This window comes from Pinus tabuliformis, chromosome 8 (assembly GCF_031772625.1).
Source record: "Pinus tabuliformis cultivar Carrire ecotype Pingquan chromosome 8, CPIR1, whole genome shotgun sequence".
Lineage (NCBI taxonomy): Eukaryota > Viridiplantae > Streptophyta > Pinopsida > Pinales > Pinaceae > Pinus > Pinus tabuliformis.
In genome coordinates this window covers 417,289,690-417,312,003 of record NC_142294.1, presented here as the reverse complement: position 1 = coordinate 417,312,003, position 22,314 = coordinate 417,289,690, and the positions used below count along the sequence as shown (strand labels likewise).

General features: G+C 38.4%; 1 protein-coding gene across 2 annotated transcripts in view; it reads right to left on the bottom strand.

Moving 5' to 3' along the window:
• The window catches only part of LOC149235828 (kinesin-like protein KIN-14C), a 75,565-nt gene extending 71,247 nt beyond the window's left edge, over positions 1-4,318 (bottom strand). Inside the window, exons 1-9 of one of the 2 annotated variants that reach the window (XM_089372200.1) lie at positions 3,635-4,318; positions 2,611-2,871; positions 2,360-2,504; positions 1,890-1,999; positions 1,632-1,751; positions 1,294-1,497; positions 866-1,075; positions 593-667; positions 238-384 (exon numbers count right to left, since the gene is read on the bottom strand). In XM_089372200.1, the coding sequence (XP_089228326.1) occupies positions 238-384; positions 593-667; positions 866-1,075; positions 1,294-1,497; positions 1,632-1,751; positions 1,890-1,999; positions 2,360-2,504; positions 2,611-2,871; positions 3,635-3,691 (1,329 nt within the window). In that variant the 5' untranslated portion in view covers positions 3,692-4,318. Of the gene's footprint in view, positions 1-237; positions 385-592; positions 668-865; positions 1,076-1,293; positions 1,498-1,631; positions 1,752-1,889; positions 2,000-2,359; positions 2,505-2,610; positions 2,872-3,634 lie in introns of those variants that run through there. The other variant, XM_089372201.1, reaches the window with a different exon arrangement.
• Positions 4,319-22,314: the final 17,996 nt, after the last annotated feature.

The following is a 22,314-nucleotide window of genomic DNA, read 5'->3' as shown; positions in this document are numbered from 1 at the left end:
TCTAATAACCATTACTGTTAAAGAAGGGAAAGAACAAAATACCTATGAAGAAAATGCCACGGAATGAAGGCATTTTTTCAAACAAAAAAAAATCCATGGCTATTCCAAAAAACAATAAGGAGCTTTAGGGAGTAATATATGGCTATCCAATATTGAACCAAGCAGATTCAGAGCTTAGATCTGGCATAAACGAAAGATACATGCATTTGTATTTACAATGTTAGCACTACTAACTACCTGAATAGTATTATGCAACTTTCGTCGGAGGAGCTCCCCTTCATGTAGTTGATGCTCTGCTTCTGCAAGTCGTGCCTGCAAATCCTCAACCTTTGACAAGTATCCAGCCCCCTCTTGTTTCTGTTGTTCGAGAGAAGCATCGGCCATCTGCACTTGAGATAAACATTTCCAACATCATATAAAGCTTCCAAAAATTGTAAACATGATAACAACAGATCTTTTCCACGCCACACAAATAAAATAAAATACCATTATGGCAAACCAAAAATATTTCTCCTGGTGACAAAAAACAAAAACAAAAACAAAAATGAAAGCTAACTGCATTTTCTTTCAGGCAGAGAAATCTAGCTCCAACCTTCAATTTGTGAATTGCCAAATCAAGTTGCTGACGCAGGGATTTGATTTGTTCTGCTTGAGACATGTAGCTTTCCTACAAACATTTCCCCAGCCAAAAATACTTTCAGGAATGAAATATCTCAAAATATAAAGAGAGAACAAATAAGTGAATAAATTACTGTCTAGTTTCTACATATATTACAACAGTATTTACCAGCTTCTGCAGGAGCTCACATAATCAGTTAAGGAGAATAATGGTTTTGACTGAAAAGTAATATTATATTTAGATTACCTCAAGTGCAGTTGCTTTGGTGGTAAGGATCTGAAGTTCACATGCTGATTTTCCTGTGAATTCTTTAAACCTAGCATTCTCTTCTGTAAGAGCCAGGATTTGATTCATGCATCGATCCCTGTCTTCTATAACATGCTGAAGTTCTCCATGCACCCTCTCTAGCTCTTCATTCAAGGCATTCCGTTGTTTTGTTCCTTCAAGCAGGGATTCCTGCTAGTATGAGCAGAGTGTTAGTCGCCATTCATATAAGTCATCTAGACTAAGGGAACAAAAGCAATTGCTATTGATGCATACGCATGGAGCTTATTTTAAATTGACATCAAGTATTAGAATATGATTTGTAAATAGAAAGGTAAAATAGCTTCACAATAAAGTTGTAAATATCACAGCATGCATGACAGAAATTATCAGATCTATAACACACTTGCCTTAGCACTATCTAGCTGTGTCTGCAAAGCAGCAGCACTGCCTCGTACAGCGCTAAGAGTTTCTACAATAGCAGCTTTTTCTTGCTTTGTCTTCATATTCTCTTCTGTGGCGACAGCAGCATCAGTCTGCAACTTGCTGTTGTACACTTGAAGACTTGTGTTATACTCTGTTAGCCGTTTATTGATATCATTTAAAGATTTGATCTGGCAACAAAAGGCAAAAATAAGTCAGCATGATTGTCAAAAGGGACAGCTAAAATGATAACTAATTAACTTCTTATGGTGTGCCATATCAGAAGCACGGAAAGAGCAAAAGCAACAGAAAACAATTTGCGCACTTGCTCATTTGAAGTTGAAAGTTCACTCTTGAGTTTGTCTATGTCGTCAGTAAGCTTTGATTTTTCTTCTCCTGCAATACGCAATGCCTCTGAATCCTTGTCATGTACAATCAGAAGTTCCTGGATATAACACTAGTGCAATTAAACACTTAACATCGTAATCGATCGATGGATCAGAAAAAACAGAAAATTAACTGAACACTGCTTGTGATTTAAAAAGAAAAAGAGCAAAAGAACAACAACAACAAATTAAGATACCTTTTTCTCTGCATTGACTTTTGCAAGCTCTGCTTCAAGAGTAGAGCATCTTAGTTTTTTCTGTGTGACCTCATCCTCTAATTTTTCTTTCTCAAGCTTCATCGCAGAAACTGGACAATGAAATAAAAATATTGAGACCACAATTGCAACTCACTACTTACATAGTACCTTCAAGATAGATACTCACCACAAGTGTCAGCTACCAATAGCTAACAGAAGACATAACACATTTCTACAATTTCTAGGCAAAATGTTAAGCCAGAGAAATTTAACTATGTTAATTTCTAAGTATAGCACAGTTTTCCTCTTCTACAACATACATGTCCCATATAAGCAAATTCAATAAGACCTGAACAATATTTTCAGCAAATCTTCCAAACAAACCAAACAGTAAAATGCAGCAAAGCTTGTTTGTCTTCTATTTACTCCGCATCAAAGAAGCACATGATAAAATGGAAAATCAGACTTACCAATTTCCTCTTGTCTTTTTCTCTGCTCTTCTATCTGACCCATGAGCTGCTCTTTCTGAAGAATATATCCAGCTTCCTTTTGAAGAAATTGCCGGCCACAAGCTCGGAGCTTCCTGATGTAATCCATCATTTGTTCCATTCTACCCTATTAAGCATCAAAATCTCATGTTCTTGCTAATTGTATTTGCCATAGATTGACACATATTTGTAGAATATTAGGAAGGATTGATTTGTTTGAGAGAACGCAGTACCTTTGCATCATTCTTAGCTTTTCCTGCCATCTTCATGTTTATCAACGCCTCTACTTCACTTGTCGTCATTTGAGTTTCTTCACATTCCTCTGGCCCATTTACACTAACAGCTTGAACTGATTCTTCCCCTTGTTGCTTAGTGGAAGGAACAGATAACATTTCACAGTCATTATTTTTTGGCGCAGGCGTTTGTTTTGGATTGTCATCTCTTAAAAGGAACTTCCTTTTCTTTTCAGGTGGACCAATGGGGATATTCTCCTTCTGAAAAACACAAATGAAGGATTACTAATTAATAATTCCATAATGCAGGTTAAGCATCTGCTCACGTTTTAATCTACATCCACTTTTGGAGCATAACTTAATTGTGTGATTTACATTGTTGCGCACACTATTTCAATCATGAGCTTATGACAGCCAAAACGAGAATAAAAAAACTAATCTGAACTTCTTGTACAGTCGGTATTTTATGTAGAAAATGTTATCTGTAACTGGTTCTGCCACGTTTTCTCAGAAACCTCGGCTTCTTCCAGAATCAGCACAAGATCCCCAGGTTTATGTAGAAATATAACACTGCTCATCGAGATTTGTGGAGATTTATTCAATTTCTCAAAATGAAGAAGCGTAGTGGCAGAACATTCAGAGAAATAGCAATTCTTTTTTAGAATTGTCAAATATACATTCTGGCAAAGTCTTCACAGAAGTCGTATCTTTACAGCAAAAATTAGAAGACGCATTATTTACAAGCAAACAGGCTTCCATGTCATTAGACCAGCATTTTTAAGTCAAACGCGAGATGCAGAGTTAGTCTCTATGTATCTATCGTTTTTAACTATCGATTACAATTTTTATTCAGAATGCAAGTTGTTTTCCCTTTTCTTCGGAAAAATGCTCTTCTAAATTCCTGTGGAATTGAAGCTGCTTTTCTTAAGGTAAATATCGCATTTCCGGTTTTCTGAGGCCGTAATTTAAGCATTATCAAGGAAATGGAAGATATGCAAAGAAGGGAAACGTGATTTCTACTTACAGATTCCCGGCAAGCCTCGGCGCGGCTTCGAGTGCTAGGAAGTCCAGTCTTCATCATGACTCAAAAACCCTTCCAAAAATCCTTTTAAAAATAATATGCTATTTACAACAAGGGAAGAGAGTTTATTTGCTTCATTAACCACTGCACCAATGTTATTCTGCTATCCGCTCTTTCAAATAGTCAAATCCATAATCCACATGTTAAACAACAATCACACAAGTTTCTGGGCTTCCCGGCCATAAAACAAGCGGAAAAGTTTTCTAAAGTGGAATTCTTCCTGCCACAAAAATAATAGCAGCGAACCCTCCGGCAAAGCCAAGCTCCTCTGTGTCCAATTTTCGCTGAAATTCAATAATGCCTGGCTTCACTTCATATGCAAAATCTGCAGAGGACCGTCTGCTGACAGAAACTGTGTACTGCCGCAAGACGACATGTAGGCTCTGACTCAAAATAGAACGATTTCTAGCGAAAACAGGACGATGATTTTTCTGTCAAATTGTACGTCACAAAAATGAAAAAACAATCACTGCGTGTGCTTACCAATCCATCGAAAAGAGAAGAGACATATGGCCAAGGTGAAATTAATGTCAGGGAAGAATATGAAGATAATGCAGCACAACAAGGCCCTCAAATCAATGCCAGGGGAGAATAAGAAGACAATGCAGCACAGTAAAGCCCTCAAATCAATGCCAGGGGAGAATAAGAAGACAATGCAGCACAGTAAAGCCCTCTCCAATCGATCAATCGCTCCCTGGGGTTTGCTCCCAAAGAAGCTCCAAGTTTGAAAATGCAAAGAGAGCGGGAGTCGACCGGCTAATGCCCGTGGAATTAAGACGCGCCACTGGCTATCGCCCGTCGTGTCTGTAAGGACGGAGAGCTCGCCGACATTGATGCACACGAAATGAAAATCAGACGCTGTTTAATCACAGCCGTCCATTCCCTCCCAAAGTCGTTACCGATCTGTGTCTCTTATACTAAAGTGGTTTAAAAATTATTTTTCAAATTGCATACATACCGTTAAGAAGGTAAAGGGAAAAATGTGTGAAATCTTTCATGGGTGGGATTGTGCTTATTGCTAGCAAATATGTGTTTAGAGTAATAATGTTAATTACTAGTAATTGCTTTAAGGTGTGAAACACTATTCTAAGGTAAAAAGGTCAAAGGAATTTTATTTTGAAATTGGTTGATTAAACTAAAAAACATGTGGATGGTAGAAAGAAAATTTGAGGAATTTCTGTAGCGTCCGTCTAAATCTACCAACTGAAATTGTTTCCAAAATAAAATACAATATATTTTATGGATAAGGTAATGATATGAAATATTATGACTAAATTAATTTTGAGTTGGGAATATTGTTTTATGATCCAAGTAACTTAGTGTAATATACTATATGTTGCATTTAAATAACAACAACAAAAAATTAGTGTCAGTTTTTTGCTTTCTGTTAATTACTTAAAAGACGAATTTCTGTTGTTTTTCATGTAGGTTTTTTTAAAGAAACTTTTATCATAGGTGCATTATAAACATGGTGATCTTATGAAGGAAAGTTTAGGAATTTCTCCTTTGTAACAATGGAGTTATGTTTAAGAAAATGTAATTTATCATATGGATAAGACTTGAATTGATATGTTATGACCAAACAAATTCTGAATGTAAGAGTTCGCTTACTCACCCTCATCTTTCTTCCCCTCAAAGAGAATAGTTGAGCGTAAGTTTCTATTTCTTCCCCTCAAGAACATTGTGCTCTAACCAAAGTAACTTTGAGTGTAATACATTGTACTGCATTTCAAAAAAAATGTTTGGTGTTAGATCACTTAAGAGAAGAACTTTTGGTTTTCATGTAGTTTTCTCTAAGAAACTTTTATCTTATGTGCATTACACCAAAAGGATCTTTGGTTTCATATGTATCACATTTTTTCATATGTCACATGTTAATTCAATAAGATATTGTCGTATGTGCACCATAAAACTTTTTGTTGTGTTCCTTTATTTACCCAGAGCTTTTGTGTGACATGCCACATGTGAAAATGAGATTTATTTGCTCATGACACCTCACATGAAAGTTCCATTTCATGCAACATAGTGCATTGTAGATAAGTTTTCTTCTGTGCAATTTCATGGCATATTGAATCTCTCAAGGCCTTCCATTCTCACGACATATCACCTCATGTTGAATTATTTTTTTGTGTTACACATTGCACTTTCTTAAACTTTCCTTCACTTTCTTAAACTTTGCTTCATTGTAACAAAAAAAAGCAAACAAACAAAAAAACTTCGTTGCAAGGTATCACATCTCCTCCAAATTTCTATCTCTATGACACGCTACACGACACCAAAGTTTTGTTTTGTGTGTTATGTAAAGGATATAACATTTTTTTGAAGTCGGTGCATTATAAAGACAAATGTGTGTAGCACATCCAAAATGCTTTTGGTTGTGACATATAGCTTTGATCCAAACTTTTCTTTATTGTGACATATCATAAAGTTTTCTTCCTTTGCAAGATATTACATTTACTAAAAAGATTTATCTTTGCCACACATAGCACCACACCATAGTGCATTGCTTAAAATTTTGTAAATTGTAAACATGTATTTAAATTTGGGTTGGAGCTCCTCAATTAGAATATATATATATATATATATATATATATATATGCATCTTCTATAAATGTATTTGTTTGTACCATATTAAATGTAATCTTTCTTTATTTATGACATATTGCATCACTCCAAAGTTTTCATTTATAGCGACATATCACATCGCACCAAAGTTCCTTTCTACGAGACACATCACACCTTCTAAAAATATTCGTTGTTGTGACATAGTGTGTGATGCACCTAAAACACATTTTGTGTGACACAAAACTTTCTCAAACTTAGGCTTGATTGTGACGCAGTGCATATTGCACCTAAAATGCCTTTGCCTATGACATATCACATTGCTCCAAAATTTCCTTTTTTAGAACTTACTGCATCATAGAAACATTTGTTTCTATGCGACACATCACACTTTCCAAAACTTTCATTGTGAAATATTGCATCATGTCAAACTTTCCTTTGTTAGAACTTTTTTTGCATCTTAGAAACATTTGTTTCTATGCGACACATCGCACTTTCCAAAACTTTCATTGTGAAATATTGTATAAAGTCGAACTTTCCTTTGTCATGACATATATTGCATTGCAACAATGTTTCTTTCTATGTGACAGATCACACTTTCACAAACCTTCATTAATTTTGACAAAGCATGCATTACACCTAAAATGCATTTTCCTATGATATATCATATCATTCCAAACTTTATTTTATCATAACATATAGCTTAAAGAAAAAAAATGTTTCTATGTGACAAATCATACTTTCCCAAACTTTCCTTCATCATAAGAATGCAAAATTTTCTATAATGGCATTGCGTGAAGTGATCTTAATAATGAAAAGAAACCATGATCTTTTAAAATGAAAGCATAAACACTTCTCCATCCAACAACCACTAAAATTCATGGAAGTTTTTGGACAAACATTGTCATTGCTTTAAGAAAAAATAATAATAATAATAATAATAAATTAAAAATAAATAAAAACAAAAACAAAAAATTAAAATAAAATAAAAAATTAAAATAAAAAAATAAAAATAAAAAAAATGCAAAGTCTAGTCCAAAAGGAACCATGAACAATATTAATATTTATGATCAAACAATTTGACCAAGTGCACTTCTTCAATTTCGATTCGAAGGACTATAAAGTGTAAAGGAGCTCGTATTTTCAATGTATTTGATTGGCATCATCATCGTAAAGAGATTCTCAACGTGGTTTTGTGTTTTGTATCTTGTCCCTCATTTATCAATAGTCGATCCAGTGGTATTTCATTATCATAGGTGAAGTTCTTGTGGGGAGATTTGGATGTGGTTGGCCAAAGGAAGTGTGCATCCTTCAAAAGTATAGTGTAAGTTTTCAAGTGTGTGAATGAGGGCTAAATTTTTGAAAGTTATTATTTTAAATATAAAATAAAATCAATAATCTCATTACACTTGAATGTGAAGATTCATAGTACTTGAAAGAAGAAGAAAAAGGACGAATGCTTAGGATCATTGCTCTTATATGTGCTAAGTTTACAACCATTTAATGCCACTTCTCACATCCATAATTTTCCATCTCCCCTATATCATATGTTATCATAGAAATGTCACGGTGGTTAAACATGTTAGGGTGTGTCAAAGATTAACTAATATTAACTAAACATGACTATGGTTGAATTTGGTTGAGTAAAGATCGTAATGGTTAACTGCAATAGATCATGTTGATATGGTTAACTACTATCAACAATAGTTGACTTTGGCCCATTATGATTCTTAATGGCTAAGTATGCTTGAGTGTAAATTGATTATGGTTATCTTTGGTTGATTGTGGTTAATTATAATTTATTATTGTTAATAGTGTTTGACTACGTTTAAACATGTTAAAGTGTGTCAAAGGTTAACTATTGTTGACTAAAAGTGATTATGGTTGAATTTGGTCGAGTACAGATCATGATGATTAACACTTAAGGAAAATACCTTCTACCAAAGGTTATAACAAAGGTTTTTAGTGTTATAAAATTGAAAAAAATTGTCAAAAGAAAACCTCTACTAAAACATTTCTTTGCGATAGCGAATGTTTTAGAGGAAATTATAATGGAACTCCATCACAACTGAAAAAATATGGGCGGCCAAAGGTTTTAGTGGTGCGCTTCATCGAAAAATAACATCGATACGCTAAATATATAAAAGCATCGAGGTTGTATACATAACTAAAACCCCAAAGAGTTGAATGCAAAGAACATTGGTGCCTGAAATGTATAACGCTTGATGCATGTATATTAAAAAAAAATGTGGCGTTCTTTTCTAGAATGGCATCGGGGCAGGAAAAAATTATTGCAAAGCCAATGCTTTTATTTAAACTTGCACCTATAATGTGTATGATTTGTATAAAAGCACCGATGTGCTACTGATATAAAAGAGTCAATGCTATTAATTTGAATAATTCACCAGGGTTGGAAATAATATTTCGAAGCAACGGCGCATTAGTTCTATGAAAGCACTTGCTTTAAGAATTACAATGCATTGGGGCATTAAATGCAAACAATATTGGTGCTTGAAGAATATAATGGGTCATGTTGTCGTTTTTAGAAAAGGCATCGATTATGCAAAAATTATTGTTGTAACGGTGGTTTTAGATAAAATAATGCACAAGTGTGTGTTTACGTTATAGACGCACCAGTTTTTTGTATGAGATTTTCTGTTTTTTAGAAACATCGACCTATCACAATGCAATTATTGTGATTTTTTAAATTCGTTATTCATCAAAAAATCGACATATATCTCATAACAATATTCATCTAAATTATATTTTGATTAAGTGCATTTGTATATGATGTTTGGATTATATTGTTATATTATCAAATTTCGCATCTCTTCATTATAGTATTTAATCATCCATATATTTAATCAGTGGTGTAACATTCCACAATGACATTAGACAACGCAATAGAATAAATTAAAATGTATTTTATTATATATTAATAAGAGGATTGTTGTGGAACTGACCCAGATGAGAGGATTTTCGAATTGGAGCTCCCGCGATTCCTTCTGCAACCTTTACAGGCCTCCCGCATGCCTCTTGCCTGGCAGCCTTGCTGCTGGGCCATCTCCTGTTCCCGCTGGCCCACTTGGGCTCCATCCTCTGAGCTTCCCTTCGACTCCCGTGGTCTCCTTCGGGCCTCCTGCCCGGCCCCAGCTGTGGGGCCTTCCCCTGCTTTTTTCCTGCTTTCGCACCTCTCTCCATCCAGTCATCTGCGAGCCTGGCTCCCCTCCGCTGTCATGCCTGGGACTGACTCCTCCTCGCCTCAAGACAATGAAGATCAGGAAAAACTCTTTGCTTCTCTCATTCCAGAAAACGCGACCTCAAGAATCCGTCCCTCTGCATCAAAGTTTGTCAAGAAACTGGCAGACATCCCTGAAGTTTCTCTCCCTCCCAGTCTCCCGAGGAAGGCAACGATCTCTTTGGCTGAGAGGGGTCTTGTAGGTTAGTTCACTGGCCTCTGGCCTTCGCCCAGAGCAGTCCAAAAATGGGTAGAATGTAACTGGAACGCGATCATTCAAGGGAAAATCGCCATTAGATTCTGCGGAAGGGGCTTCTATACTTTCCTCTTCGAAACAAAAGAAGATCAGAACCTCATCTTCAGAAATGGCCCCTACTTCATGGATTCGAGAGGCCTCTACCTGAATAGATGGTCCCCTGACTTCGACCCGGAAATGGATATCCCAAATGTTGTTCCGGTTTGGGTTCGCCTGCCCCACCTCCCTCTGCATTGCTGGGGGATGAATCTGTGAAAGCTATTGGGAATGCAGTGGGAAAATACATTGATAGATGTGAACCAAAGGAAAACATGCATGCTTGTGCAAGGATCTGCGTTGAAGTCGACTTAGGGAAAGGCCTACCGGAAGCTATCAAGATCAAAGTGGACCAATGGACCCATATTCAGCAGCTGGACTACGAGCAACTACCATTCAAATGCAAGGTATGCCACGAATATGGACATTTCGCTAATAGGTGTAGTAAGTTAAAAGTAAATGAACTGAATGAAAATGTTGAAACCTCTGAAGGCACATGGGAGCAAGTAAAAAAAAAAAAATCAAACCCTACCCAGCAAGGCCCCAGTACCAAGCCCCTAATGGAATCCCAAGCTGCTCCCCCCCCCCATTTCGACCCAGCCTTTCCTTTCCTCCTCCAATCCCTTTGAATCTTTGGTGGACGAAGATCCCTCCTCCCCACTTTCCTCTCCCCCAGCCACTACTCTAGCAGTCATCCCCTCCCCCTCGCTGCCCCTCTCCTCCCCTCCTCCTACCATAGAACGTATTCTAACAAGAAACAAACTCAAAGAAGCAAGCCTTACCTCCGAACCACCGAGAAAAGCAGGTAGGAAGTCAAACAAAGAAATAAGAGACGAAACAACAGCAAAAGAAATGGCCACGGGCACTCAGCAATCGATGGACTCATTCTTGGACAAGCAAAAAGGAAGTGGGGAAAAGACAAAGGAGAAGAGCGGGGCTCACCAAAAAATTAGTAAGTAATGATATTGGTCTCTTGGAATTGTAGGGGGCTGGGCTCCTCTCTAAAAACAAATGCAGCCCGGGATTTAATCATTCATGAGCAGCCAGATCTTTTCCTAATCCAGGAGACCAAAATGTCAAACCAAGACTTTCAAACATTCACAAAAAGACATAAAAGCTTCGCAGGTACAGCAACAGACTCCGTGGGCGCCTCAGGAGGTATAGGTACATTATGGAACAAGAGAAAATGGGATCTCATCAGCCAAAACTCATCTAACTGATGGGTCAGAACTGACCTTAAAAATAAAATCTCAAAAGAAGAATATATTGTCCTCAACATCTATGCCCCGAATCATTACAGGGATAAGGCATATTGTTGGGACTCCATCAACTCAGAGTTGCAGGTCTCCCAAAATAGGAACACAATTATGGGTGGTGACCTGAACCTAATCAGGAACATTGAGGAAAAAATAGGAGGGAAATTCCTCGTTGATCCCTCAAGAGATTCTCTAGAAACAATTATAGAAACACACAAACTCATTGATATCCCCCCCAACAATGGTAAATTTACTTGGAGCAACAAGAGAGCAGGAATCCACAACATCAAAGAGAGACTGGACAGGATATTAATTCATGAAAGAATAGTTACAGGTTTCTCCTCAGTTAAAAGTAAAATAGTTCATGCCACAGCTTCAGATCATAAGCCTGTGGTTTTGATCCTTGACAATGAAAGAAATCTCGGCCCTTTACCTTTCAAATACAACAAAATCTGGGATACCAAGGAGGGCTTCAGAAAACTCATCAAAGATCACTGGGAGAAGGAAGTCATCGGTTCACCCCACTATGTATGGGAATCAAAATTAAAATCCTTAAGAGCAGCGATCAAACAGTGGGCCAAAGAGAACGCAATATTGGAAAATAAAAAAAGAATAGAGCTTCACAGGCAATTGGAGCAATGGAATCAGGAGAAAGAGGATCACCAAATCTCAAAGGAAGAACAATCCCAGGAAAATGAAATGTTTAGGGAACTCTATAAGCAGAACAGAGAAGAGGAAGAAGAGCAGAGACAGAAATCGAGGTGCCTTTGGCTGAGAGCTGGAGACAAAATAATAACCTTAAGATCAGAAGAGCAGGAAACCAAATTGATAAAATCACTGCTGAAGGGAAAGAACTCAATGAACAAGAGGAAATCAAAGCAGCAGCACACAACCACTTCAAAACCCTCTTATCAGCAGTCCCCCAGTATATGGACAACGCGGATTTCCTACAGCCAGTCGAGTGCAAAATCAACGCGCATCAAAATAGTGAATTGGATCAGGATGTTTCGGAGGAGGAAATAAGGTTGGCATTGTTCAGCATGCAGCCGGACAAGGCCCCTGGACCTGACGGCTTCACCGTTGCCTTTTTCAGGAACCATTGGGATATCATAAAAAAAGACTATGTAAGGATGGTTAAAAATATCTTCAAAAAAATAAGATGGGTGAAAACACCAAAACCTCCCACCTGGCGCTTATTCCCAAGGATCCCAACCCCCTCTCCTTTGACCGCTTCAGACCTATCTCTCTTTGCAATGTCTCCTACAAAATAGTAACCAAAATCCTGGCAAATAGACTGAAAAAAGCTTCTACCTTACCTAATATCAGAGAACCAAGGAGGATTCGTTCCTAAAAGACAAATAACGGACAATGTCATTCTGATTCAAGAAGCAATCCATAGCAGCATCAATAGAAAGGAAAGAGGTATGATTATAAAACTGGACATGGCAAATGCCTTCGACAGGGTCAACCATCAATTCCTTGCTGAGGTCCTCAGGAAGTTTGGAATTTCCAGCAAATTTATAAGCATCATTATGGAATGCATCTCAAACCCTTGGACAGCCCCCCTAATCAATGGTAGACCCAGTCGCTACTTCAGAAGCACCAGAGGATTGAGACAAGGCTGCCCCCTCTCTCCCTTCCTATACATCATCATGGCAGAAACCTTGAGCATACACCTGGAAAATCTTCGAAAGCAAAAGGAGATCACAGGGATCAGCATAGCGAGAGGGATAAAAGAAATTAATCATTCGCTCTTTGCAGATGATACCCTTTTAATTGGGGGAGCCTCAAGCTTAATGGCAAGAAGATTCAAGAGAACTTTGGACACCTTCCTGGCAGTCTCAGGGGGACTGCTAAACAACAATAAATGCAAAATTTATACTTGGAATGTCCCTCTCCAAATCATGCAAAGAATCTCCCTGATCATGGACATCCCAGTTCAAAGAAACTGGAGCCACTTCTCATATCTGGGTCTGCCCTTGGCAAAAGAAATTGTCAAGTCTGAGATATGGAATAAGCAGATCGAAAAAATGAGAGGGCTTCTCCAAAGTTGGGGGTTGTCTTGGCTAAATCTGGCGGGCAGAACCACCCTCATAAAGGCTCTCCTCTCAGCTCTCCCCATATACCAATATGCTGTCACTCTGGCCCCTGCCAGCACTCACAAGCACATGGAGTTAATCATGAGAAGTTTCCTCTGGCAGGGAGGGAAGCAAGACTCAAAAAATTCAGCCTTGTCAGATGGGATCAAGTCACCCTCCCTTTTGAAAAAGGGGGCATAGCAATCAAAATCCCAAGTCTTTCCAACAAAGCGATGGGCTTCAAACTGGTGTGGAGAATGCTAATGGGAAAAGGTTCCTGGTGGGTTGAGGCCATTAAAAGGAAATACCTCAATGGGTTGCACTCCAATGTCCTCACTGAGGCAATAGTGGAAAGGCCTTGCACTCCAGTCTGGAAACTTATTAAAAAAGTCCTCCCCCAAATCAAAAACCACATCTCTAAGTCGCCTGGAAATGGCAAAGAAATAAATATATGGATGGACAGAATTATGGGATCGGAGCCAAGAAATCTTCTTCAGCAGTTCAGTACTTTGAAATTATGGATGGAGGCCAAAAATTTGCATTCTTTATTTGACATTTCAGTTTGGGAGCACAACAGTTGGTTAGCTTGGAGGGATCTCCCTCTCCCAAATAATCTCAGGAAACAGTGGGCAGACCTCAAGATCTCTCTGACGGGATCAGCTCCCTTATACAAAGATGCTCGTGACAGTTTCATCTGGGATCCCAGCGGAGGAAATTTCACTGTAAAAGATGGGTATAAACTCCTTCAGTCCAGCTCCACTCTAGGTAACTGGAATCTTCGATCAGCTGTGTGGAACACTGAATGCCTTCCAAAGATCAAATTCTTCGCCTGGACCCTTCTTAAAGGAAAGATTCTCACGGCCGAGAACCTCAAAAAAAGAGGAATCCATGGTCCCTCAATGTGCTGCCTCTGCTGCGCAGAGGAGGAGAGCAGTCAACACCTCTTCTTAGATTGTCCTTTTGCTCAAAACTGCTGGAAGCAAATTATCAGTCCACTGAGAACTAGAGAAACCTTCGACCAACTCTCTACCCTCAACAGAAACTGGGAGAAAAGCTACCCCCACACAAGAAAAGGCAAGACTATCATTACTCGCTTGTGGAAATGCATACCTTCAGCCCTCAGTTGGCAAATTTGGCTCACCAGGAACAACTGCATCTTCAACAATCAAAAACCAAACTCAGCCCGCACCCTGGCCAAAACTATGGGCCTTGTTGCCGAAATGATTAGTGCCAACTATGTTTCTCACCCTGATCGCTCCAGTTGGCAGAAGGAAGAGGAAGAATGGTTTAATAAATTCCGCTTAAACTATGTCAAAAATATGCAACCTCCTCCAACAGCAGGCAAGAGGGGGAACAATTGGAAACTCAGGGGTTCTCAAGAAGACATAGATCAATGGATACACGAGCAAAAGAAAACCACCCTCCAGTTCGACGGTGCATCCAAAAACAACCCGGGGAAAGCAGGGGCAGGGGGAATAATCAAAGATCAGAATGGCCAAATTATCATCACCTATGAATGGGGACTGGGAAACATGACGAATAATATGGCGGAGGCCTACAGCCTTCTTCTAGGTATCAGCATCATGAAAAAACTGCAAGTCAAAAACCCAATCATAATTGGCGACTCGGCAATAGTGATTGCTGCAATGGCTTCAGGGGGAGAATTCAAGAAACAGGCTCTCAACAACATCAAGCACAGGATCAAGGATAACTCAAATCAGCTGGGGGACATCCTCTACAAGCATGTTTTGAGGAATAACAACGCGGAGGCGGATTCGCTAGCCAACAGGGCTGTCAATAGACCCACTGGTCAGGTTCGTGAGAATGATCTAATCTATGACAAGCCAATCCCATAAGCCGACCCATCCTTCAGCCAAGCCCGTGAATCATGACTGCATCAGTCATCTCAACAATTCTACCGCCTCCCCTCACAAAGCTGGCAACCAGACTGTCGACTCCTCCCCTCCTGACATTGTACCCACTCTCATCAAAGGCGCTGCCAATGAAATCTTCAGGGATAAAGGAAATCGGTACGGGACTATGGATTGGGAGAGGTCTCGTGACAAAACTAATCAGAAGTTAGGCAACAGTCCGCTCATAATCCAAATTGGCTGCACAAGCAATCCAAGAAATGACACCTTGGACAGGAAAATCTCTGAGCTGCCAGATCCGAATTCTGAGGTCCAGCCCCTCGAGTTATTATATATTCAACAGGAAACTACTCATTTCATCCAGCCCAGAGCTCCAGTCTCCAGCTGCCATAAGAGAAAAGGTTCGTGCTCCAGTTGCGTTCCCTCCAGATCGTCTCAGGTGGTCTTCAGTTCGATTTCCAGCCAGCCTAGATCGTGCTCAGTGCTCTGCAACCGAAGAGGGCTCATAATCTCTGCATGGCGTGGTAATGACAGTGATTTTCGCGCATTTCTTTTTTCTATCTCTAACAGTTTCTCTGTCTATTTGAAGCAGATCCTCCCATCATCGTCGCTCCCCGCTTCTCAGATTTCTGCCTCTCCCATTTTCTGTCTCCTCCCCCCTTTCTTTCTCTGTGGCAGAGGTCGTTCTCCTGCCCCGGCTCCTCTCAGTTTCTCTTCCCTCAGTCGATCATCGACCATCTTCCTGATCAGCTCTTTTCACATTTTCCTGAATCGCCAGCCTTCTCTCTTCTTAATCCCTGTCATCCCTTCATCCCTCTTCTGTAACTCCTATCTCAATCTCTGTCCCAAGATTCCCAAGCCTTCTCAAGGCCCGTCAGCAATGGCCGAGAATCCCCTGGAACGTGTAATAACCAACAGCAGCTGCACTCTGTGCAAAGCTCATTGTTTCATGATCGCTCGTTTTGTCAAACACTTCAATGATCTCAAGGAAGAATTTCAGGCAGACAGCAAATCCAAGAGGAAAAAGTTGGAGAAACAGAGGGCGGAGATAGAAGGCCTTAAAGAAAAGTGCAATCACCTGGAAGAAGCTATCAATCACATAAAAACAATGACTCAAAGTATGCAAGGAGAGGCCTCGACAAAGATCAGTGAGAAAAAAGAGCCTCTGTTCGATGATTCAGTAAACCAGCATATGTAAATCTCCCTATGTTATGTAAATTCTGCTTTCTTTTAGGATAGTTTATACGGCAATATAGCCGTTATCTCTTCCAAATCTCAAATTTCAAGTCTACTGACTCGGATCAAGGGTCTACGTACCCATTTTGGATCCACTCTTCTTCGCTCCTTCCATCTTATGTAACAGGACTAGTTCCTCTTTTGAAGTTTTTATAATACAATAGTAAACGACCATGTTAAAAAAAAAAGAGGCTCGTTGTCATACAAAATGGGATAGTTATTGGTGACCCCTTGTCTTTCAATTGGGACACTATGTTCATTACATTAAACAAAATGCCTGATTTTCACAAACAATTATTTCAAAAAATACAACAACTTGCATTGATATCCAAATAAATCATCATTCTTCACTGGAACTGTTGTTAGTGCTTGAGCTACTTCCATGACTTGGGTTATTTGGACAAATGTTTTGTTGATTGCATCGATTATTTTCGTCTTCTTGATCTTGTTCCATCTTCAAACATAAAAATAAAGTGTATTGAGTGTATCTATATTGGTGAGAATAATGAAAATTGAAATAAATAATATACATCAATGTAAATCGAATAACAATGTACCATGGCAAGAAGTGACTCGTGAACCAAGTCTCATGCCTTGTTGCAAAAACTCTTATGTAAATCATAGATTTAATATAAAAGATTTTTTTTTATTATATTAATTATAAACTCAGAGAAGTAAAACAACATAAATACTTACAAATTCCACATTTAATTTTTGATATGCCAACATATACTCACAACCCATATTTAACCTAATGTTAATCAATTCTTCTAATGACTCTTCTTTGTATGTTAGCACCTATTTGAAGACATTCAAGTATCCTTGTTGCAAAACAACTTAAAATATACAAAAATGAAACCTTGGGTTGTTATAAGGAAATATTAACAATTACTCACAAACTTTGATATCAACCCTTTTCTTCCTTGTCGTCATGTTTTATGTGTTGAATGGGTTCTATGTTGTTTTCTTTTCTGCAAGAAAACACTCGAAAATTAATATTTAATGCTAAATTATTTGTTTATATGTACAGAGTCAATCATGATTACATACATTTGAAGCACATTGTTGTTGAGATGACTCATCGTGTGATGCAATTATGTATATTACTTTGACCATCTTCTTGTACACTTTTTTGGACATTCCTACTAGCATGTTTAGCATATGAGCTAGTTGATCCTTTGGGATTTTCATAATCTTCTTGAAAAAGTAATAAAATATTTTTATATTGATATATGAAAACTAAATATAACAAAATTGATGATCAAACAATGGTTTGTAGTAATATATACATATAATTATAGAAAATCATTTTAACTAGGAATATTGCCTTTTAAATGATTCTTTTTTGTTGTTGTATGTTTTTGCTATTTCAAGTCTAACAGGGTTCATTGACCATTGCTATGGAAACACTTCTTGTAGTTTAGATATAATTTGTTTCTTGGAATCATTTGATTGATTTTTGTATTGTAAGTGGAAAGTACATCTATACGTTCGTTCCACTATATCAAATAATTTCTAGCCAAAAAGAGCTTTGGTAGTTGGTGCTATTATTTTAATAAACGCACTAGGCGTTTAATTGTTCAGCACCGAAACCGAAAATCTATTTTTCAAAATAATTTTAAATTATGACGATGTGATTTGTAACGATAAAAGCACAACCATCGCTTAATGGCATTATTTGGAAGAGGCGAGTCGGTGTACTATATTACACTGGGTGCACCGATAAATAGACTAGATAGGGCCGGCATGATTTGGTGTGATATGTAATGATAGCAGCATCACCCAGCACCAATGCATTATATAACACAGGGTACACCGTGAAGCAGACGCCACTTTTTTTTTAAATAGACAAGCCCGGAAGAGTTTTGATCTAATTCAAAAAGTGATCCCCTTACTTTACATGTCAAACACCCTATATATAGTAAGTACACAAACCCATTAAATCTAAAATGCCTAAAGTGAAACCCCTAATTGTGTAGTGGTAGAGGGAGTTAGACGCTAAAGTGAAATTTTGTAGTTACATAAGCAAGAAGAAGCAAGGGTTTAAGGTAGGTATTGAGTTTTTTTGTTTTTTAAATGAACTTTAATTAAATCTAAATAGGAACAAAGATTGTAAAAACAATTACTAGTAAAATCAATAGTAATTTTTTTTATTATGTAGGGTTTTTATTTTTATTTTTTTCTCAAATTTGAATAAATCTAATAGAAATTGTAAAAAAAATTAACAGTAAAATCTAAAATTTTTACTACGCTAGTTTTTGAGTGAATCATCATACCTTTCAGCCTATGATCTTCTGAATAGTTATGTTGCTCCAAAGTATTGTGTTGTTGCACAATGCTCCCGATATGTCTCTCTTGCAAATCACTCCCTTGAAATTTTGGGAGAAATAATGAAATAGTGAATAACCTTTATTATTTAAAAGACTTTATGAAATTAAATTTCGAAAAATCAATCACCGCTCATTTTTCAATTATTTTTTTCACTTAATCCGAATGTGAGTGCGTTCAATAGCAAACAGCACCGCTGCATTTAAAAGTAAAGCACACCGAAATTGTTGGGGCGCCAAATTTTCTAAACGCACCGACATGATAATTTTTCTTTGAAATCCTAAAATGGCGTGGTTAATATTTTAATGCAACGGTGCAGTTTGTATTTAAATGCATCAATGTTATAATTGTTATAAGAACACCAACATGGTAGAATTTGTTTTTATTTTCAAAATCCCATAAATAAATGCAGATCAACGTTGTTTTTTATTTAAATGCACCGGTGTTGCTTTTAACAAGAGCAATGATATGATAGAATATTTGTTTGTTTGTTTAAAATGTTGGAAACCAATGCGATTATTATTTTAGCGTTCTGGTGCGGTTATTATTTAAACGCATCGGTGCAGTTAATCCTTATAGTAGCACTAGTAGTGATTTAAAAGTTATCTGAAATTTTATTTTCACATAAAATGACATATTCATCTCAAATTATCCTTTAGGATACATCCACATGAGTTACAGTAGTTCATAGTATACATTTTCCGTTTAAAATCGTCTTATTCTTGAAAAATGGTCTGAAAACTATATTGAAATTCAAATTATGGTTATATGGTTCTCAAAGTTAATTTTAGATATGTAGACAAAATTTTATTTTTTATTTTGCTCAAATGTAGGGAGAAAATCTCATAATATCAAATGGTCAATTCTTCAAATTCCATCTCGTTCCATATTGCTAATCAAAGTCCTTCACGGAGTTCTCCCTTTCCATCTCTAGTAAGTTCAAATTTTATTTATATTTCGATTATCTAATTGATTTTTTTAATCCATGTCAATTTGAATAAAAATGTATCCAAATTTATAGGATCCTGATTTAGAATTGAGTTCAGATGCAAAAAAATTACTCCATTTCAAAAACATCGGAAGCTCTTATCAAGAGCAACATATCGCAAGCAGTTGGTAGATGAAAATGGATAGCCACATCACACTGCCAATTGGAACATGGCATCTTCCAACTGCAATCATGGATCAATGATGGTAATAATTGTTTGGTATAATGTAATTTCAACAAATCAATTGCATCGACGTGCTTGCTAATATCATTGATGTACTAATGTTCAATATTTTTTGAAATTAGGATTTTAGTGATGATAAGCGACCGTACCTACCATCTTTTGATGCATCCCACTACAACGTCAAATGGAGAGAAGGTTGCATTAAGAGCAAGAATCAGAGAGGAAGCTTACAAAGAATGGTTGAATCAATCACTTATTCAATTCCCACTATGTCCAGATTCACCAATTATGAATGACTACAACAATAGTAGTTCTTCATTACAAGTTAACAACTGAGGCAATCAAATAGAGGTTGTAACAACCCTCGTTAAAAATCCATGTAATAAAGTTAATAAAAGCAAAATAAGGCCAAGGTCATGGGACAAGTATTCCAAGATAAATGTTGGGAAAAAACATGGTGATGGGGATCACTTGTGATTAATAAATGGATATGGAAATTGGCAAAGGCAAAGAGGCATTAATTGACATTTTATTTATGAAAATAATGGAAAATAAGAGAAAAGGAAGGTGATAGATCATAAAATTGCATATGAAGAAAATTGAAGAAAAAATAGAGGAAAATGAAGAAAATATAGGTCTCAAGGATAAAAAGGCTTATAAGGATCAATTCACAACTTTTTGTTAGTTTTAGCTTAAAGCTCTCTTCCATTTTCTCTCTCTCTCGTATTCTTGCACACTTAGAGTTCTTGGAGCCCTCTTAGAGGATTGTGGCGTACTTTGGATTTGGTGAAAGAAGGCAAAAGAAAAACAGGAAAATGAAAGAGGACAACAGGATCAACAACTATAGCAGGTTTGCTTTGCGGGTGTTGAGTTACATGTGTGATTTTTGCTAGTTTTGACATGCATGACATATGCATGTGGTTGTTTGGTTATTATCTGTCATTGGCATGGAGGATTTCCTGGATTGGCAGTGATTTTGCCTAGCCTTGCCATTTCCTAGATAGTCATGGTGTTGTGGGTTTTCCCATTTGTTTTCTGATTGGTGCTCGTGTTCCTTATGGTTGCGGTTTTTAGTTATTAGTTTCTAGAGACTTGGTTGGACAAATGCGCCAGAAACCCTAGAACAACTTGGGTTGAGTTACTCGTGCTAAAAGACTCGTGTTATGCAACCAGCTCACAAAATAGAAGAATGAGATAGATCAACAACTTCAAAAGTAGCCTCTTTGAGGGGGAAACCTCCTTTACATTACACAAATCAACAATTATTCGATGATACAAATGACAAGACCTCCTTTCTATATATAAGAGTATAAGGGGTCACAATATAATCAGAGCGGACATAACAATAATAATGTAAGGGCACAATAATAACAATAGTGGGCCTACCCGGATACGGGTGAAACTCTAGTTCATTAATGCGAAGGAGCCGGAATTCCGGCGCTCGGTCCAGCCAGCTGGTGGCCAGTGCTTCTTCCCAGGCTCAGCCTTGGCACCTGCAAACTCACCTCAGACGAGAGCAGGCCAGCCTGCAGAAAATCATAAATGATCGCTCCGACCGAGAAATGAAGGAAGATCAATTTATTATGGCACCCATCAACCCATATCCTTGCCCTCCGTCCTTCAGCGTTTGCCCGCTCCAAGCAGATATTCCCTGCAACAGAACTGCTACTGGAAAATTTTGTTGCCTGCTCTGTTGTCTTGCCTTTGGCAATGGGTTCCATTTTTCCCATTCCAAGCACTGCCCTTTGAACCCTACCCAGGAGCCCTCTGTGCAGTCTCTGTTTTCCTTCCAAGCCCCCAATTCTCCAGAGCTTCTCATCCGCCGCAGCACAATGGTTCGTCACCGCATGCAGAGTCACAGTGGAGGTGTCCGTGGAGGTAGCGCCCGCTCTCAGGCAGCACACAATGAAGCCCAGCCACCACCACCTGTTTCGCCGCCTCCCTCTCAGGCCAGCTCTCTCCCTCCCAGTCCACCTAGCCGTCACTACCCTCACTCTGCTTTCCATTCGAACCATTTCAGGTTCCAGAGCAACCTGAACCGGCCTATTATTACGGCTAATATCACTATCATCTTCTCTGAAGAAGAAGACCATCCCAGTGCTCCTGCGCGTATCTCTGCAGAGCTACCTCAGAACATTAGCAGAATGGAAGTTTGTTTGGGCTCTGAGAAGCCTCCGTCGGATGAAGGAAGGGCAACCAGGCGTGGCGTTCTGAATGTTGCAGGTGACTCTGGAGGCGACACTCGGCACCCAGGTGGCAGCGTTCATGGCGCCACAACTTCGTTGGCTTTTGTTGGCAGCTCGAGTGGCACTCCTCCGGCTATGGAATTTCCAGGTGGCAATGTTCATGGTGCCACCACTCCGCTGACCATTGCTGGCAGCTCGAGCGGCATCCCTCAGGCGACGGGTCTTCCAGCTGGCAGAGCAGACAACGACGTGGCGAAGGAAGGCGAGATCTGGTATGGGAACGAGTGTCCAGTTGTCGAGGAGGCTCCTGACCAGGACTTCCCAATGTAACGCCACGTGGCCTCCCAAGAGCCACCTCAGAGATTTGCTGCTGACTGGTCAGGTCTTGTTATCTGTGGTTTTGT